The 21,316-nt window shown below is 42.9% G+C and overlaps 1 protein-coding gene across 1 annotated transcript in view; it reads right to left on the bottom strand.

Moving 5' to 3' along the window:
- The window catches only part of LOC109883296 (nectin-1), a 173,007-nt gene that overhangs the window by 41,558 nt on the left and 110,133 nt on the right, over positions 1 to 21,316 (bottom strand). The window contains exons 3-4 of the mRNA XM_031791312.1: positions 16,763 to 17,062; positions 6,585 to 6,702 (exon numbers count right to left, since the gene is read on the bottom strand). Of these exons, the coding sequence (XP_031647172.1) occupies positions 6,585 to 6,702; positions 16,763 to 17,062 (418 nt within the window). The remainder of the gene's footprint in view (positions 1 to 6,584; positions 6,703 to 16,762; positions 17,063 to 21,316) is intronic.

Below are 21,316 nucleotides of genomic sequence, written 5' to 3'. Positions count from 1 at the left end.
CTACCCTCTCCAGTCTCCTCTTCCCCTGTAAAGAAACCTCTATTCTATACCCCCCCCCACCATCTCTCTCTCTTCTACCCTCTCCAGTCTCCTCTTCCCCTGTAAAGAAACCTCTATTCTATATCCCCCCACCACCATCTCTCTCTCTTCTACCCTCTCCAGTCTCCTCTTCCCCTGTAAAGAAACCTCTATTCTATATCCCCCCCACCCTCCCTCTCTCTTCCTCCATCCCTCTCTCATTAATACCCAGTGGTGGCAGGGCTACAGTGAGGTGAACACAATGGTCTATTAATCCGTTGACACCTTCCCTTACCCAGCCTTCAGTGAACAATTACTACGTTTATCTCTCAATTTCACTGTATAAATCTCTTCTTTTCCACCCAGTTATAGATGGTTGGCAAAGCTCCTCTGTTGTCAAAAGAGTTGTACTATGAAGAGCCAGAGAGGACAGCAGGACGAGGACGTCGGTACATTGAATTGCGTTTCTATGATGTCACATGGCTTGATATTTGGACTCTGGTTAGATGTTTGTTTATGCTCACATAGCCAACCTATGCATGATTTGTGTGGATCAAACCAAGCATTGTTTACTGAGAGGAGCACTTGTGGCCTGGAAAAAAACATGAACATCTCTCCTTTTTCATCTCAACATACTGCTCTGTGTATATTCTGCAGCACTGACACTTATCATTTGAAAGGCAAAGTACTGATGTCAGCTCTTAGGCATGTAGTCCTAATCTATGGCTCTACCACTTCAACTAAAACTCTCTCTCTCTCTCTGTCTCTCTGTCTCTCTGTCTCTCTCTCAAAGATGAAAAAGCTTTTATGATCCCCCTCTAAAAACAGCACCAAAAAAAATAAGCACTTCTTTTTTAACTTATTTAAAGTGCTTTGCCAGGCTGGTCATGGATCACATCAACAGCATCCTACCGGACACCCTAGACCCACTCTAATTTGCATACAGCCCCAACAGATCCACAGATGACACAATCTCAATCACACTCCACACTGCCCTTTCCCAGCTGGACAAAAGGAACACCTATGTGAGAATGCTGTTCATTGACTACAGCTCAGCGTTCAACACCATAGTGCCCACGGAGTTCATCACTAAGCTAAGGACTCTGGGACAAAACACCTCCCTTCTGCAACTGGATCCTGGACTTCCTGACGGGCCACCCCAGGGGGTAAGAATAGGCAACAACACGTCTTCCACGCTGATCCTCAACACTGGGGCCCATCAATGGTGTGTACTTAGGCCCCTCCTGTGTTCCCTGTTCACCCACGACTGCATGGCCAAACACAACTCCAACGCTATCATTACGTTTGCTGACGACACAATAGTGGTAATAAAATCAAATGTTATTGGTCACATACACATGGTTAGCAGATGTTAATGCGAGTGTAGTGAAATGCTTCTAGTTCCGACAATGCAGTAATATCTAACAATTTCACAACAACTACCTAATACACACACATCTAAAGGGGTGAATAAGAATATGTACATATAAATATATGGATGAGCGACGGCCGAACGGCATAGGCAAGATGCAGTAGATGGTATAGAGTACAGTATATACATATGAGATGAGTAATGTAGGGTATGTAAACATTATATAAAGTGTCATTGTTTAAAGTGACACATTTAATACATCCAATTTTTTAATATTAAGGTGGCTGGAGTTGAGTCAGTATGTTGGCAGCAGCCACTCAATGTTAGTGATGGCTGTTTAACAGTCTGATGGCCTTGAGATATAAGCTGTTTTTCAGTCTCTCGGTCCCAGCTTTGATTCACCTGCACTGACCTCGCCTTCTGGATGGTAGATAAAAGAGACTAGATATTGTAGACAAAATATATATTGTGAATAAAATACATTAGACACTGTCAATAAAATAGACTAGATACTTTAGATAAGAGAGAATATACATTGTAGATAAGAGACTAAACTGCAGACAAAAGAGTCCAGATACTGTATATAAAATATATAATGTAGATGAAATAGATTAGATATTGTAGATAAAATATATAATGTAGATAAAAAGACTAGATAGTGTAGATAAAAAATATACTGAAGATAAAATAGATTAGATAATGTAGGAACAAAGACTATATACTGTAGATACAATAGATGAGATACTGTAGATAAAAGAGATAAAGGAGACTAGATAATGTAGATAAGAGATTATAAACTGCAGATAAAATATATGGACAAAACAATGGACAAAAAAAACACAGCAAACTTGAGCGTGCATAACTATTCACCCCCCCACACAATGTCAATACTTTGTAGAGCCACCTTTTCCAGCAATTACAGCTGCAAGTCTCTTGGGGTATGTCTCTATAAGCTTGGCACATCTAGCCACTGGGATTTTTACCCATACTTCAAGGCAAAACTGCTCCAGCTCCTACAAGTTGGATGGGTTCTGCTGGTGTACAGCAATTTTAAAGTCACACCACAGATTCTCAATTGGATTGAGGTCTGGGCGTTGACTAGGCCATTCCAAGACATTTAAACGTTTCCCCTGAAAGCACTCGAGTGTTGCTTTAACAGTATGCTTAGGGTCATTATCCTGCTGGAAGGGGAACCTCAGTCCCAGTCTCAAATCTCTGGAAGACTGAAACAGGTATCCATCAATAATTTCCCTGTATTTAGTGTCATCCATCATTCCTTCAATTCTAATCAGTTTCCCAGTCCCTGCCGATGAAAAACATGCCCAAAGCATGATCCTGCCACTACCATGCTTCACTGTGGGGATGGTGTTCTCGGGGTGATGTTAGGTATTGGGTTTACGGCAGACATAGTGTTTTCCTTGATGGCCAAAAAGCTACATTTTAGTCTCATTTTAGCAGATGACCTTCTTCCATATGTTTGGGGAGTCTCCCACATGCCCTTTGGCGAACAGCAAACGTGTTTGCTTATAAAGCCCAGCTCTGTGGAGTGTACGGCTTAAAGTGGTCCTATGGTCAGAGATACTCCAAACTCCGCAGTGGAGCTTTGGAGCTCCTTCGGGGTTATCTTTGGTCTCTTTGTTGCCTCTCTGATTAATGCCCTCCTTGCCTGGTCCGTGAGTTTTGGTGGGCGACCCTCTCTTGGCATTTTTGTTGTGGTACCATATTCTTTACATTTTTTATAATGGATTTAATGGTGCTCAGTGGGATGTTCAAAGTTTCAGATATTTTTTTTATAACCCAACCCTGATCTGTACTTCTCCACAACTTTGTCACTGACCTATTTGGAGAGCTCCTTGGTCTTCATGGTGCCGCTTGCTTGGTGGTGCCCCTTGCTGAGTGGTGTTGCAGACTCTGGGGCCTTTCAGAACAGGTGTATATATCCTGACATCATGTGACAGATCATGTGACACTTAGATTGCACACAGGTGGACTTTATTTAACTAAATCTGTGACTTCTGAAGGTAATTGGTTGTACTAGATCATATGTAGGGGTTTCATAGCAACGGGGGTGAATACATATGCAACGGGGGTGAATACATATGCATGCACCACTTTTCACATTTTTATTGTTTAGAATCATTTTTTTTTAAGTAATTTTTTTCATTTCACTTCACCAATTTTTGACTAAATTGTATATGTCCAATACATGACATCCAATAAAAGATTAAAATATATTTAAATTACAGGTTGTAATGCAAAAAACATGTAAAAACGCCAAGGCGGATGAATAAAATAGATATTGTAGATAAAAGAGACTAGATACTGTAGATAAGAGATATACTGTAGATAACATAGATATTGTAGAAAAAATAGACTAGATACTGTCGATAAGACTATAAACTATAGATAAGAGACTATATATTGTAGAAAAATAGACTAGATACTGTAGATATGACTATAAACTATAGATAAGAGACTATATATTGTAGAAAAAATAGACTAGATACTGTGGATAAGACTATAAACTATAGATAAGAGACTATATATTGTAGAAAAAATTGACTAGATACTGTAGATAAGAGATATACTGTAGATAAAATAGATTAGATAATGTAGATAAAATAGACTAGATACTGTAGATAAAATAGTCTAGATACTGTAGATAAAATAGACTATATACTGTAGAAAAAAGAGACTAGATACTGTAGATAAAATAGTCTAGATACTGTAGATAAAATAGTCTAGATACTGTCGATAAGACTATAAACTATAGATAAGAGACTATATATTGTAGAAAAATAGACTAGATACTGTAGATATGACTATAAACTATAGATAAGAGACTATATATTGTAGAAAAAATAGACTAGATACTGTGGATAAGACTATAAACTATAGATAAGAGACTATATATTGTAGAAAAAATAGACAAGATACTGTAGATAAGAGTCCAGAAACTGTAGATAAAATAGAGAAGATACTGTAGATAAAATAGTCTAGATACTGTAGATAAAATAGTCTAGATACTGTAGATAAAATAGACTATATACTGTAGAAAAAAGAGACTAGATACTGTAGATAAAATAGTCTAGATACTGTAGATAAAATAGTCTAGATACTGTAGATAAAATAGTCTAGATACTGTAGATAAAATAGTCTAGATACTGTAGATAAAATAGTCTAGATACTGTAGATAAAATAGTCTAGATACTGTAGATAAAATAGTCTAGATACTGTAGATAAAATAGTCTAGATACTGTAGATAAAATAAGACTAGGTACTGTAGATAAAATAGTCTAGATACTGTAGATAAAAGAGACTATATACTGTCGGTACTAGTCTAACTGTCACCGTGTTGCCCATGCTTGCTGCAGATAATAATGTGTGTGTTGTTTTTTACAGTCTCATTGTGCCTAAGCCTCCATCTCCAAGCCTAATCGTCACTATATTGATGTGTAAACAAACTGAGATGAATGAATGAAACACTGATCGATACGGCAAGTGGGGGAAAATACATCTTATTGCTTTATGTTTTTAAACCCTGATTGGAGAACCAAAGAAGAATAAATTAGGTTCACCAGACCTCTCATATAACACAATTGAGTTGTGTCAGTTTCATTGCAGCGGTGAGGTGCATTAAGTCTTGAACAGGGTTTTTGAGAACGGCTTATGCTTTTAAAACACAGAATTAATAAATCCATTCATTTCAGACCACTTGTTCAACTATCATGGACTCCAAACCGTGGGCCCGTTTCACATGATATACAGTACCAGTCAAAAGTTTTAGAGCACCTACTCATTCCAGGGTTTTTCTTTCTTTAAAAAAAAACTATTTTCTACATTGCAGAATAATAATGAAGACATCAAAACTATGCATTAAACACAAAAGTGTTAAACAAATCAAAATATATTTTGATAGCCACCCTTTGCCATGATGACAGCTTTGCACACTCTTGGCATTCTCTCAACCAGTTTAACCTGGTATCCTTTTCAAACAGTCCCGAAGGAGATCCCACATATACTGAGCACTTGTTGGCTGCTTTTCCTTCACTGCAGTTCAACTCATCCCAAACCATCCCAATTGGGTTTAGGTCAGGTGATTGTGGAGGCCAGGTCATCTGGTAAAGCACTCCAACCCTCTCCTTGGTCAAATAGCCCTTACACAGCCTGTAGGTGTGTTGGGTCATTGTCCTGATAAAAAACAAATGATAGTCCCACTAAGCGCAAACCAGATGGGATGGCATATCGCTGCAGAATGTGGTGGTAGCCATGCTGGTTAAGTGTGCCTTGAATTCTGAATAAATCACAGACAGTGTCACCAACAAAGCACCCCCACACCTCCTCCTCCATGCTTCCATGGAAACAGATTTCCACCGGTCTATTGTTCATTGCTCGTGTTTCTTGGCCCAAACAAGTTTCTTCTTATTGGTGTCCTTTAGAAGTGTTTTCTTTGCAACAATTTTACCAATGCCTGATTCACACAGTCTCCTCAGAACAGTTGATGTCGAGATGTGTCTTTTACTTGAACTCTGTAAAGCACTTATTTGGGCTGCAATTGGAGGTGCATTTAATTGCCGATTTCTGAGGCTGGGAACTCTAATGAACTTATCCTTTGCAGCAGAGGTAACTCTGGGTCTTCCTTTCCTGTGGCGGTCATCATGAGAGCCAGTTTTCATCATAGCGCTTGATGGTTTTTGCAATTGCACTTTAATAATTATAAAAAAAAAAAAAAGTTTTTGACATTCTCCAGATTGACAGACCTTCATGTCTTAAAGTAATTGATGGACTGTTGTTCCTCTTTGCTTATTTGAGCTGATCTAGCCATAAAATGGACTTGGTAATTTACCAAATAGGGTTTTGTATACCACCCCTACCTTTTCACAACACAACTGATTGGCTCAAACGCCAATCAAAGAAACTCCACAAATTGGTTAATACATGATGCCATGTGTTATTTCATCATTTTGATGTCGTCACTATTATTCTACAATAGTAAAACTAATATGTCCAAACTCTTGACTGGTGCTGTTTATGAAAAAAAATAGATTTCATACAAAAATGTGCATCAAGTCTTTAAGTCTTGAACAAGTTTTGTAGAATGTATGTTACCTACACTTCAAGCTTTCTTTGTACCCCCTACCCATTTCAAACAGACAACCTGGACCTGTGAACAGAAGGTCGAAAGAAGACTTACACTTTCCACTGGTAGACGGTAACAGGAGGGTTAGCGTCAGCTTTGCAGGTGAGGCTGACATCCTGACGGTCCAGGTACCAGTTACCATCGAAGCCCTCGATCTTCACCTCTGGTTCATCTGTGAGAGAGAGAGAGATGGTGTCAGAATAGTACAGTATGTTTCTCATTCCACAACGCTGACTCGAGCCTTGTTACCAATTGTATTAGCCCACATATTTTCCTTTTCATCCTTTTCTCTAGAGGATCACCACACTACCCTCTAGAGATCACCACACCACCCTCTAGAGATCACCACACCACCCTCTATATATCACCACACTACCCTCTAGAGATCACCAAACTACCCTCTAGATATCACCACACCACCCTCTAGAGATCACCCTACCAGCCTCTAGAGATCACCACACTAACCCCTAGAGATCACCACACTACCGCCTAGAGATCACCACACAACCTTCTAGAGATCAGCACACTACACTCTAGAGATCACCACACCACACTACCCTCTAGATATCACCACACTACACCACCCTCTAGGGATTGCCACACCACACTACCCTCTAGATATCACCACACTACACTCTAGATATCACCACACCACACCACCCTCTAGGGATCACCACACCACACTACCCTCTAGATATCACCACACTACCCTCTAGAGATCACCACACTACCCTCTAGAGATCACCACACTACCCCCTAGAGATCACCACACCACCCCCTAGAGATCACCACACCACCCCCTAGAGATCACCACACCACCCCCTAGAGATCACCACAATACCCCCTAGAGATCATCACACTACCCTCTAGAGATCACCACACCACCCCCTAGAGATCACCTCACTACCCCCTAGAGATCACCACACCACCCCCTAGAGATCACCTCACCACCCCCTAGAGATCACCACACCACACTACCCTCTAGAGATCACTACACCACACTACCCTCTAGATATCACTACACTACCCCCTAGAGATCACCACACTACCCTCTAGAGATCACCACACTACCCCCTAGAGATCACCACACCACCCCCTAGAGATCACCACAATACCCCCTAGAGATCATCACACTACCCTCTAGAGATCACCACACCACCCCCTAGAGATCACCTCACTACCCCCTAGAGATCACCACACCACCCCCTAGAGATCACCTCACCACCCCCTAGAGATCACCACACCACACTACCCTCTAGAGATCACTACACCACACTACCCTCTAGATATCACTACACTACCCCCTAGAGATCACCACACTACCCTCTAGAGATCACCACACTACCCCCTAGAGATCACCACACCACCCCCTAGAGATCACCACACTACCCCCTAGAGATTATCACACTACCCTCTAGAGATCACCAGACCACCCTCTAGAGATCACCTCACCACCCCCTAGAGATCACCACACCACACCACCCTCTAGACATCACCACACTACCCTCTAGATATCAAAACACCACCCTCTAGAGATCACCCTACCAGCCTCTAGAGATCACCACACTAACCCCTAGAGATCACCACACTACCGCCTAGAGATCACCACACAACCTTCTAGAGATCACCACACTACCCTCTAGAGATCACCACACCACCCTCTAGATATCACCACACCACACCACCCTCTAGGGATCACCACACCACACTACCCTCTAGATATCACCACACTACACTCTAGATATCACCACACCACACCACCCTCTAGAGATCACCACACCACACCACCCTCTAGAGATCACCACACCACACCACCCTCTAGGGATCACCACACCACACCACCCTCTAGGGATCACCACACCACACTACCCTCTAGATATCACCACACTACACTCTAGATATCACCACACTACACCACCCTCTAGAGATCACCACACGGCCCTCTAGAGATCACCACACCACCCTCTAGAGATTGCCACACTACCCTCTAGAGATCACGACACTACCCACTAGAGATCAGCACACTACTCTCTAGATATCACCACACCACACTACCCTCTAGAGATCAGCACACTACCCTCTAGATATCACCACACCAAACTGCCCTCTAGAGATCATAACACCCAACTGCCCTCTAGATATCACCACACCACACCACCCTCTAGAGACCACCACACTACCCTCTAGAGATCACCACACAACAATCTAGAGATCACCACACTACCCTCTAGAGATCACCACACTACCCTCTAGAGATCACCACACTACCCGCTAGAGATCACCACACTACCCGCTAGAGATCACCACACTACCCGCTAGAGATCACCACACCACCCCCTAGAGATCACCTCACTACCCCCACCTCACCACCTCACTAACTTCCGGCGCCGACAGAGATGGCCGCCTCGCTTCGCGTTCCTAGGAAACAATGCAGGTTTTTGTTTTTTTTACGTGTTATTTCTTACATTAGTACCCCAGGTCATCTTAGGTTTCATTACATACAGTCGAGAAGAACTACTGAATATAAGATCAGCGTCAACTCACCATCAGTACGACCAAGAATATGTTTTTCGCGACGCGGATCCTGTGTTCTGCCTTACAAACAGGACAACGGAGTGGATTCCATGCAGCGACCCAAAAAGACGACTCCGAAAAAGAGGGAAACGAGGCGGTCTTCTGGTCAGACTCCGGAGACGGGCACACCGTGCACCACTCCCTAGCATTCTTCTTGCCAATGTCCAGTCTCTCGACAACAAGGTTGATGAAATCCGAGCAAGGGTAGCATTCCAGAGGGACATCAGAGACTGTAACGTTCTTTGTTTCACGGAAACATGGCTCACTGGAACGACGCTATCCGAAGCGGTGCAGCCAGCGGGTTTCTCCACGCATCGCGCAGACAGAAACAAACATCTTTCTGGTAAGAAGAGGGGCGGGGGCGTATGCCTTATGGCCAACGTGACATGGTGTGATGAAAGAAACGTACAGGAACTCAAAGCCTTCTGTTCACCTGATTTAGAATTCCTCACAATCAAATGTAGACCGCATTATCTACCAAGAGAATTCTCTTCGATTATAATCACAGCTGTATATATCCCCCCCCCAAGCAGACACATCGATGGCTCTGAACGAACTTTATTTAACTCTCTGCAAACTGGAAACGATTTATCCGGAGGCTGCATTCATTGTAGCTGGGGATTTTAACAAGGCTAATCTGAAAACAAGACTCCCTAAATTTTATCAGCATATCGATTGCGCAACCAGGGGTGGAAAGACCTTGGATCATTGTTACTCTAACTTCCGCGACGCATATAAGGCCCTGCCCCGCCCCCCTTTCGGAAAAGCTGACCACGACTCCATTTTGTTGATCCCTGCCTACAGACAGAAACTAAAACAAGAAGCTCCCACGCTGAGGTCTGTCCAATGCTGGTCTGACCAAGCTGACTCCACACTCCAAGACTGCTTCCATCACGTGGACTGGGAGATGTTTCGTATTGCGTCAGACAACAACATTGACGAATACGCTGATTCGGTGTGCGAGTTCATTAGAACGTGCGTTGAAGATGTCGTTCCCATAGCAACGATTAAAACATTCCCTAACCAGAAACCGTGGATTGATGGCAGCATTCGTGCGAAACTGAAAGCGCAAACCACTGCTTTTAATCAGGGCAAGGTGTCTGGTGACATGACCGAATACAAACAGTGCAGCTATTCCCTCCGCAAGGCTATTAAACAAGCTAAGCGTCAGTACAGAGACAAAGTAGAATCTCAATTCAACGGCTCAGACACAAGAGGCATGTGGCAGGGTCTACAGTCAATCACGGACTACAAGAAGAAATCCAGCCCAGTCACGGACCAAGATGTCTTGCTCCCAGGCAGACTAAATTACTTTTTTGCCCGCTTTGAGGACAATACAGTGCCACTGACACGGCCTGCAACGAAAACATGCGGTCTCTCCTTCACTGCAGCCGAGGTGAGTAAGACATTTAAACGTGTTAACCCTCGCAAGGCTGCAGGCCCAGACGGCATCCCCAGCCATGCCCTCAGAGCATGCGCAGACCAGCTGGCCGGTGTGTTTACGGACATATTCAATCAATCCCTATACCAGTCTGCTGTTCCCACATGCTTCAAGAGGGCCACCATTGTTCCTGTTCCCAAGAAAGCTAAGGTAACTGAGCTAAACGACTACCGCCCCGTAGCACTCACATCCGTCATCATGAAGTGCTTTGAGAGACTAGTCAAGGACCATATCACCTCCACCCTACCTGACACCCTAGACCCACTCCAATTTGCTTACCGCCCAAATAGGTCCACAGACGATGCAATCTCAACCACACTGCACACTGCCCTAACCCATCTGGACAAGAGGAATACCTATGTGAGAATGCTGTTCATCGACTACAGCTCGGCATTCAACACCATAGTACCCTCCAAGCTCGTCATCAAGCTCGAGACCCTGGGTCTCGACCCTGCTCTGTGCAACTGGGTACTGGACTTCCTGACGGGCCGCCCCCAGGTGCTGAGGGTAGGCAACAACATCTCCTCCCCGCTGATCCTCAACACTGGGGCCCCACAAGGGTGCGTTCTGAGCCCTCTCTTGTACTCCCTGTTCACCCACGACTGCGTGGCCACGCACGCGTCCAACTCAATCATCAAGTTTGCGGACGACACAACAGTGGTAGGCTTGATTACCAACAACGACGAGACGGCCTACAGGGAGGAGGTGAGGGCCCTCGGAGTGTGGTGTCAGGAAAATAACCTCACACTCAACGTCAACAAAACTAAGGAGATGATTGTGGACTTCAGGAAACAGCATAGGGAACACCCCCCTATCCACATCGATGGAACAGTAGTGGAGAGGGTAGCAAGTTTCAAGTTCCTCGGCATACACATCACAGACAAACTGAATTGGTCCACTCACACAGACAGCATCGTGAAGAAGGCGCAGCAGCGCCTCTTCAACCTCAGGAGGCTGAAGAAATTCGGCTTGTCACCAAAAGCACTCACAAACTTCTACAGATGCACAATCGAGAGCATCCTGGCGGGCTGTATCACCGCCTGGTACGGCAACTGCTCCGCCCTCAACCGTAAGGCTCTCCAGAGAGTAGTGAGGTCTGCACAACGCATCACCGGGGGCAAACTACCTGCCCTCCAGGACACCTATACCACCCGATGTTACAGGAAGGCCATAAAGATCATCAAGGACATCAACCACCCGAGCCACTGCCTGTTCACCCCGCTATCATCCAGAAGGCGAGGTCAGTACAGGTGCATCAAAGCTGGGACCGAGAGACTGAAAAACAGCTTCTATCTCAAGGCCATCAGACTGTTAAACAGCCACCACTAACATTGAGTGGCTGCTGCCAACACACTGACACTGACACTGACTCAACTCCAGCCACTTTAATAATGTGAATTGATGGGAAATGATGTAAATATATCACTAGCCACTTTAAACAATGCTACCTTATATAATGTTTACATACCCTACATCATCTCATATGCATACGTATATACTGTACTCTATATCATCGACTGCATCCTTATGTAATACATGTATCACTAGCCACTTTAACTATGCCACTTTGTTTACATACTCATCTCATATGTATATACTGTACTCGATATCAGCTACTGTATCTTGCTTATGCTGCTCTGTACCATCACTCATTCATATATCCTTATGTACATATTCTTTATCCCCTTACACTGTGTATAAGACAGTAGTTTTGGAATTGTTAGTTAGATTACTTGTTGGTTATTACTGCATTGTCGGAACTAGAAGCACAAGCATTTCGCTACACTCGCATTAACATCTGCTAACCATGTGTATGTGACCATTAACATCTGCTAACCTTGTGTATGTGACAAATAACATTTTATTTGATTTATTTATTTATTTATTTGATTTAGAGATCACCTCACTACCCCCTAGAGATCACCTCACTACCCCCTAGAGATCACCACACCACCCCCTAGAGATCACCACACCACCCCCTAGAGATCACCTCACTACCCCCTAGAGATCACCACACTACCCCCTAGAGATCACCTCACTACCCCCTAGAGATCACCACACCACCCCCTAGAGATCACCACACCACCCCCTAGAGATCACCACACCACCCCCTAGAGATCACCTCACTACCCCCTAGAGATCACCACACCACCCCCTAGAGATCACAACACCACCCCCTAGAGATCACCTCACTACCCCCTAGAGATCACCACACCACCCCCTAGAGATCACCACACCACCCCCTAGAGATCACCACACTACCCCCTAGAGATCACCACACCACCCCCTAGAGATCACCTCACCACCCCCTAGAGATCACCACACCACACTTCCCTCTAGAGATCACTACACCACACTACCCTCTAGATATCACCACACTACCCCCTAGAGATCACCACACTACCCTCTAGAGATCACCACACTACCCTCTAGAGATCACCACACTACCCTCTAGATATCACCACACTACCCCCTAGAGATCACCACACTACCCTCTAGAGATCACCACACCACCCTATAGAGATCACCACACCACACTACCCTCTAGAGATCACCACACCACACTACCCTCTAGAGATCACCACACCACACTACGCTCCAGAGATCACCACACTACCCTCTAGAGATCACCACACTACCCTCTAGAGATCACCACATAGGGACGGTCAGCAGAAGCCCCAGCTGTTCCAGCCTCAGGGCCACTGTTAATTTTATAATTTTTCAGTTTGAGTGTGAACAGGAAGCTTTGGTAAAAATACCAGCCAGCATGTAAAAGACAGTTTTTCAACACAACACCATAATATAATCTCTGCAGCACCACATTCACAGAGTTATTATGTATTTCATGACAACAGCAAATAACAGGATGTCCTATAACAGCATGTTACTATACCACCTACAAAACAGAACAGAGCAGAACAGTGAATAGCAGGATGTCCTCGAACTAGGGCTGGGTGATATGCCCTAAAACAAATTAATTAATTTCATATATCAATGTTACCACTCCACCTACAGAACAGACCAGAACTGAGCAGAACAGAACAGGCCAGAACTGAGCAGAACAGAGCAGAATAGAACAGAATAGAGCAGAACAGAATAGAACAGAGCAGAATAGAACAGAACAGAATGGAGCAGAACAGAGCAGAATAGAACAGAGCAGAATAGAATAGAATAGAACAGAGCAGAATAGAATAGAACAGAATAGAACAGAGCAGAATAGAATAGAACAGAGCAGAATAGAATAGAACAGAATAGAACAGAGCAGAATAGATCATAATAGAGCAGAACAGAATAGAACAGAGCAGAATAGATCATAATAGAGCAGAACAGAATAGAACAGAGCAGAATAGAACAGAATAGAGCAGAACAGAATAGAACAGAATAGAACAGAGCAGAATAGAACAGAGCAGAATAGAACAGAGCAGAATAGAATAGAACAGAGCAGAATAGAATAGAACAGAATAGAACAGAGCAGAATAGATCATAATAGAGCAGAACAGAACAGAGCAGAATAGAAAAGTATAGCGCAGAGCAGGATAGATCAGAATAGAGCAGAACAGAACAGAGCAGAATAGAAAAGTATAGCGCAGAGCAGGATAGATCAGAATAGAACAGAGCGGAACATAACAGAAAATAGCAGAATAGAACAGAGCAGAACATAAGAGAGCAGAATAGAACAGAACAGAATAGAGCAGAACAGAGCAGAATAGAACAGAGCAGAACAGAAGAACAGAATAGAACAGAATAGAACAGAGCAGAACAGAAGAGCAGAATAGAACAGAGTAGAGCAGAATAGAACAGAGCAGAATAGAACAGAGCAGAACAGAACAGACTAAAACAGTACAGAGCAGAACAGAATAGAGCAGAACAGAACAGAATAAAACAGAGCAGAATAGAACAGAACAGAATAAAACAGAGCAGAATAGAACAGAATAGAAGAGCAGAATAGCACAGAACAGAATAGAGCAGAACAGAATAGAACAGAGCAGAATAGAACAGAGCAGAATAGAACAGAGCAGAATAGAACAGAGCAGAACATAATAGAACAGAGCAGAATAGAATAGAGTAGAATAGATCAGAATAGAGCAGAACAGAACATAGCAGAATAGACCAGAATAGAACAGAAAAGAACAGAGCAGAACAGAATAGAGAATAGAACAGAACATAGCAGAATAGAACAGAATGGAGCAGAACAGAGCAGAACAGAACAGAGCAGAACAGAAGAGCAGAACAGAAGAGCAGAATAGAACAGAACAGAAGAATAGAACAGAATAGAACAGAATAAGAGAACAGAATAGAACAGAATAGAGGAGAACAGAATAGAGCAGAACAGAGCAGAATAGAGTAGAACCGAATAGAGGAGAACAGAATAGAGTAGAACCGAATAGAGGAGAACAGAATAGAGTAGAACAGAATAGAGGAGAACAGAATAGAGCAGAACAGAGCAGAATAGAGTAGAACCGAATAGAGGAGAACAGAATAGAGTAGAACAGAGCAGAATAGAACAGAACAGAAGAATAGAACAGAATAGAGCAGAACAGAGCAGAACAGAAGAATAGAACAGAATAGAACGATGAACAGTTAAAACCAGTGGGTGGCCGTCCTATTGCCTCTGACCTGAATTCCCTGACCAGAATATCTTTATTTTCTGTCCTGATGATTCTACATGTTGAGACACCACAGCTATCATCTGCATTCAGCCCTACTGCTATGTTTCCTCTAAGATGATATGAATCATGTACTTCCACTCACAGACTATATGAATCATGTACTTCCACTCACAGACGATATGAATCATGTAGACTAGCTCTTCCTGCTGTTGATTGAAGCAGATAGAACTTGGCTGACCCAGGAAATGACACACTATTCCCTACATAGTGCCCTACATAGAACCTCCCTATAATTTAACCAAACCATTATTTTGACAACAAAGCCATAGGCTCTGACATAGTGCATTGATCAAAAGTAGTGCAGTACAATAGGGAATAGGGTTCTATTTCAGATGCCACAGTAAGAGACTCTTCACACTGATGTTTAGTGTTCTATTTCAGATTCCCCAGTAAGAGACTCTTCACACTGAGGTTTAGGGTTCTATTTCAGATGCCCCAGTAAGAGACTCTTCACACTGAGGTTTAGGGTTCTATTTCAGATGCCCAGTAAGATACTCTTCACACTGAGGTTTAGGGTTCTATTTCAGATGCCTCAGTAAGAGACTCTTCACACTGAGGTTTAGGGTTCTATTTCAGATGCCCCAGTAAGAGACTCGTGAGCCATCGTGCATACATTTAGTTTGTACCCCCACACCAAACGCGATCACGACAGGTTAAAATAGCAAAACAAACTCTGAACCAATGACATTAATTTGGGGACAGGTTGAAAAGCATTAAACATGTATGGCAATTTAGCTATTGCTAGATAATTTGTCCTGGGATATAAACCTTGAGTTGTTATTTTACCTCAAATGCACAAGGACCTCTACCCTGCCAATTAATCCACACATAAAACTGTCAACCGAATCGTTTCTAGTCATCTCTCTTCCTTCCAGGCCTTTTCTTCTCTGGACTTTATATTGCGGTTGGCAACTTTCATAAATTAGGTGCATTACCGCCACTGACCTCGTTCGTCTTTCAGTCACCCATGTGGGTATAAACCAATGAGGAGATGGCACCTGGGTACCTACTTCTATAAACCAATGAGGAGATGGCAGGGGGGGTACCTGCTTCTATAAACCAATGAGGAGATGGCACCTGGGTACCTGCATCTATAAACCAATGAGGAGATGGCACCTGGGTACCTGCTTCTATAAACCAATGAGGAGATGGCAGGGGGGTACCTGCTTCTATAAACCAATGAGGAGATGGCACCTGGGTACCTGCTTCTATAAACCAATGAGGAGATGTCACCTGGGTACCTGCTTCTATAAACCAATGAGGAGATGGCACCTGGGTACCTGCTTCTATAAACCAATGAGGAGATGGGAGAGGCAGGACTTGCAGCGTGATCTACATCACAAATGGAACTGACACGAGCGGTTTAGTCAGCCGGTTAGGTTAAATACATGTTTAAATAAAGGTTATGTGCTTTGTTTTGTGACTAGTGTGTTTTGTATGATATAGTATATTTATCATGTAAATCCTGCCCAGAAACCACATTTCCCTTTGGGGAAATTTGATTGATTGGTTGATTGATTGACATGAAAATAACTGCGATAACTCACATTGCACGTTGAGCACGACACTGTCTGTAATCCTCTCGTTGTTGTAGGTTATGATGCAGGTGAGTTTCTGTTTGTGTGTCTCTCTGCTCGGCACGACCACATAGTTGCTCCTAACGGTCACCGTGCCGTTGGCATTCTGCGTCTCTTGGAACGTGGCTTCGCCCTTCAGCCTCGTGTCCCACTTGATCACACTCTGAGGCTTTCCATTAGCCGAGAGGCAGGTCGCCACGGTCATCTTCCGCTTCTGGGGGCGGGCCACGATGGTGGGCGTGGTCAAGGTCATTCGGGTCTGAGGTCGAGCTGGAAGGAAAGAGCGATAATAAACGTGAACAAAACAAACAAAGTGATTAACGCTCATGCCACTAACTTGAATTACCAATGGGAGACATTTTAACACCAAGAAGAAACTATTGAAAAGCAACAATCATAGCAAAATACAAATGTATTTCCTATCAAAACATCATAAAGGGACTAGTCTTAAAACAAGGCTGGAAACAAGGCTCTTTCTTTGATTTAAATCAAATAAGCAAAGTGATTAAAGGGTGGCAAGGGCTTTTATTAAAAGTGAAGGAAAAATAAAATGAAAAAGTTCTACTGGTCTAATTAGTTTGTTTTGAATGCACCACGTCTCAATGCCGATGCCCTTCATTTTTTTTTAAATAAAGCTTTCTGTGAAGTAAATTACTTTTTGGATTGTGTGGATTTTTCTTTCAATATAATTCCCATCTAGGTTTATAATTATTTCAACTTCACTTCAACGTAGAGCCTCAGATTAACTGATAACTATTTGAAATGTATGAATCTAGGGTGGGAGAAAGATGAAAACAGGTTTTGTGATGATTTAAATCAACGAAGGAACGTCCCTCCCTGACGTGCTCAAAGCCAAACCCAGTTGTCAGAAAGCCTCAACAGATGGAGAAGCTTTCCAAATGAACAACATCTTCCAAATGAAATCCTTTGAGGCCTGGCAATTAGCAATTTACTACAGTGACATCAAAAGGCTCAGGTAAGCACGGGAGAACGCTCACATGGGAAACTGTAGCTGTGGAGCAGATAAAGAGCAGCAGATAGCTATGATATGAAGAACCGCAGATAGCTATGATATGAAGAGCTGGAGGTAGCTATGATATGAAGAGCTGGAGGTAGCTATGATATGAAGAGCTGCAGATAGCTATGATATGAAGAACCGCAGATAGCTATGATATGAAGAACCGCAGATAGCTATGATATGAAGAGCTGCAGGTAGCTATGATATGAAGGGCCGCAGGTAGCTATGATATGAAGAGCCGCAGATAGCTATGATATGAAGAAGCGCAGATAGCTATGATATGAAGAGCTGCAGGTAGCTAAGATATGAAGAGCTGCAGATAGCTATGATATGATGAGCTGCAGGTAGCTATGATATGAAGTGCTGCAGGTAGCTAGGATATGAAGAGCTGCAGATAGCTATGATATGAAGAGCTGCAGATAGCTATGATATGAAGAGCTGCAGATAGCTAGGATATGAAGAGCTGCAGATAGATATGATATGAAGAGCTGCAGATAGATATGATATGAAGAGCTGCAGATAGCTATGATATGAAGAACCGCAGATAGCTAGTATATGAAGAACCGCAGATAGCTAGGATATGAAGAGCTGCAGATAGACAGGATATGAAGAGCTGCAGATAGACAGGATATGAAGAACTGCAGATAGCTAGGATATGAAGAACCGCAGATAGCTATGATATGAAGAACCGCAGATAGCTAGGATATGAAGAGCTGCAGATAGACAGGATATGAAGAGCTGCAGATAGCTATGATATGAAGAACTGCAGATAGCTAGGATATGAAGAACCGCAGATAGCTATGATATGAAGAACCGCAGATAGCTAGGATATGAAGAGCTGCAGATAGCTATGATATGAAGAGCTGCAGATAGCTATGATATGAAGAACCGCAGATAGCTATGATATGAAGAACCGCAGATAGCTAGGATATGAAGAGCTGCAGATAGATAGGATATGAAGAGCTGCAGATAGACATGATATGAAGAGCTGCAGATAGCTTGGATATGAAGAGCTGCAGATAGCTGTGATATGAAGAGCTGCAGATAGACAGGATATGAAGAGCTGCAGATAGACAGGATATGAAGAGCTGCAGATAGATTTGACATGAAGAGCTGCAGATAGCTATGATATGAAGAGCTGCAGGTAGCTATGATATGAAGAGCTGCAGATAGATATGATATGAAGAGCTGCAGATAGCTATGATATGAAGAGCTGCAGATAGATAGGATATGAATAGCTACAGATAGCTATGATATGAAGAACTGCAGATAGCTATGATATGAAGAGCTGCAGATAGATTTGACATGAAGAGCTGCAGATAGCTATGATATGAAGAGCTGCAGATAGCTATGATATGAAGAGCTGCAGATAGTTATGATATGAAGAACCGCAGATAGCTATGATATGATATGAAGAGCTATGATATGAAGAGCTGCAGATAGCTATGATATGAAGACCTGCAGATAGTTATGATATGAAGAGCTGCAGATAGCTATGACATGAAGAGCTGCAGATAGATTTGACATTAAGAGCTGCAGATAGCTATGATATGAAGAGCTGCATGTAGATATGATATGAAGAGCTGCAGATAGATATGATGAGCTGCAGATAGATATGATATGAAGAGCTGCAGATAGCTATGATATGAAGAGCTGCAGATAGATATGATATGAAGAGCTGCAGATAGCTAGGGTATGAAGAACTGCAGATAGCTAGGATATGAAGAGCTGCAGATAGATTTGACATGAAGAGCTTCAGATAGCTATGATATGAAGAGCTGCAGATAGCTATGATATGAAGAACTGCAGATAGCTAGGATATGAAGAGCTGCAGATAGATTTGACATGAAGAGCTGCAGATAGCTAGGATATGAAGAGCTGCAGATAGATTTGACATGAAGAGCTGCAGATAGCTATGATATGAAGAGCTGCAGATAGATTTGACATGAAGAACTGCATATAGCTATGATATGAAGAGCTGCAGATAGCTAGGATATGAAGAGCTGCAGATAGCTAGGATATGAAGAGCTGCAGATAGATTTGTCATGAAGAGCTACAGATAGATAGGATATGAAGAGCTGCAGATAGACAGGATATGAAGAGCTGCAGATGGCTTTCATATGCTTTGCGAGGCATTGGAAAACCTCCCTTGTCTATGTGGTTGAATCTATGTTTGAAATTCACTGCTCGACTGAGGGACCTTATGTGTGGGATACAGAGATGAGGTATCATTTTTTATGTTAAACACAATTATGGCACACAAAGTGAGTCCATGCAACTTATTATGTGACTTGTTAAGCACATCTTTACTCCTGAACTTATGTTGGCTTGCTATAACAAAGGGGTTTAATACTAATTGACATTTCAGATTTTCATTTTGAATAAATTTTTGTACAAATTTCTAAAAACATCATTCCAGTTTGACATTATGGGGTTTTATGTGTAGGCCACTGACAAAGAAATCTACATTTAATCCATGTTAAACTCAGGCTGTAACACATACAAATGTTGAAAAAGTCAAGGGGTGAGGATAGTTTCTGAAGGCACTGTACTTATTTATTTCTCTGTACTCTGCAGCATCTCTGGTTACATGAAAGCAATATGGCTGTGTGCTTTATGGCGGTGTGTTCCTTCTGGGGAAATCTCTATGAATAGAATATATCACATCTCCAACACTTTCACAGAAACACAGCCTGGCTAAGTGGCCTGACTGGTTTTCTAAGGTTAGAATGCTATAGTGTCTGACCTCACAATCAAGTAAGCAAGTTAAGTGCAGGTCTAGGGAAGGTCAAGGGCAGGTCCAGGGCAGGTCAAGGGCAGGTCAAGGGCAGGTCAAGTGCAGGTCAAGTGCAGGTGTTGGGAAGGTCAAGGGAAGGTCAAGGGCAGGTCAAGTGCAGGTCAAGGGCAGGTCAAGTGCAGGCATAGGGCAGGTCAAGGGCAGGTGTAGAACAGGGCACGGGCAGGTGTAGGGCAGAACAAGTGAAGTTCAAGGGCATATAAAGAGTATGTTCATCTTCTCACACAGCTGTAACATTATATTTCATTTTATCAGGTCATTCTAATTGATGGGGGTGACTAGAATGTCTTGGTTATGAGGTCATTCTAATTGAGGGGTGACTAGAATGTCTTGGTTATCAGGTCATTCTAATTGAGGGGTGACTAGAATGTCTTGGTTATGAGGTCATTCTAATTGAGGGGTGACTAGAATGTCTTGGTTATCAGGTCATTCTAATTGAGGGTGGCTGACTAGAATGTCTTGGTTATGAGGTCATTCTAATTGAGGGGTGACTAGAATGTCTTGGTTATGAGGTCATTCTAATTGAGGGGGCTGACTAGAATGTCTTGGTTAGGAGGTCATTCTAATTGAGGGGGGGTGACTAGAATGTCTTGGTTATGAGGTCATTCTAATTGAGGGGTGACTAGAATGTCTTGGTTATGAGGTCATTCTAATTGAGGGGGGCTGACTAGAATGTATTGGTTATGATGTCATTCTAATTGAGGGGGGT

This window comes from Oncorhynchus kisutch, linkage group LG15 (genome assembly GCF_002021735.2).
Source record: "Oncorhynchus kisutch isolate 150728-3 linkage group LG15, Okis_V2, whole genome shotgun sequence".
NCBI classification, from domain to species: Eukaryota; Metazoa; Chordata; class Actinopteri; order Salmoniformes; family Salmonidae; genus Oncorhynchus; species Oncorhynchus kisutch.
This window is presented reverse-complemented; position numbering and strand designations above follow the sequence as displayed.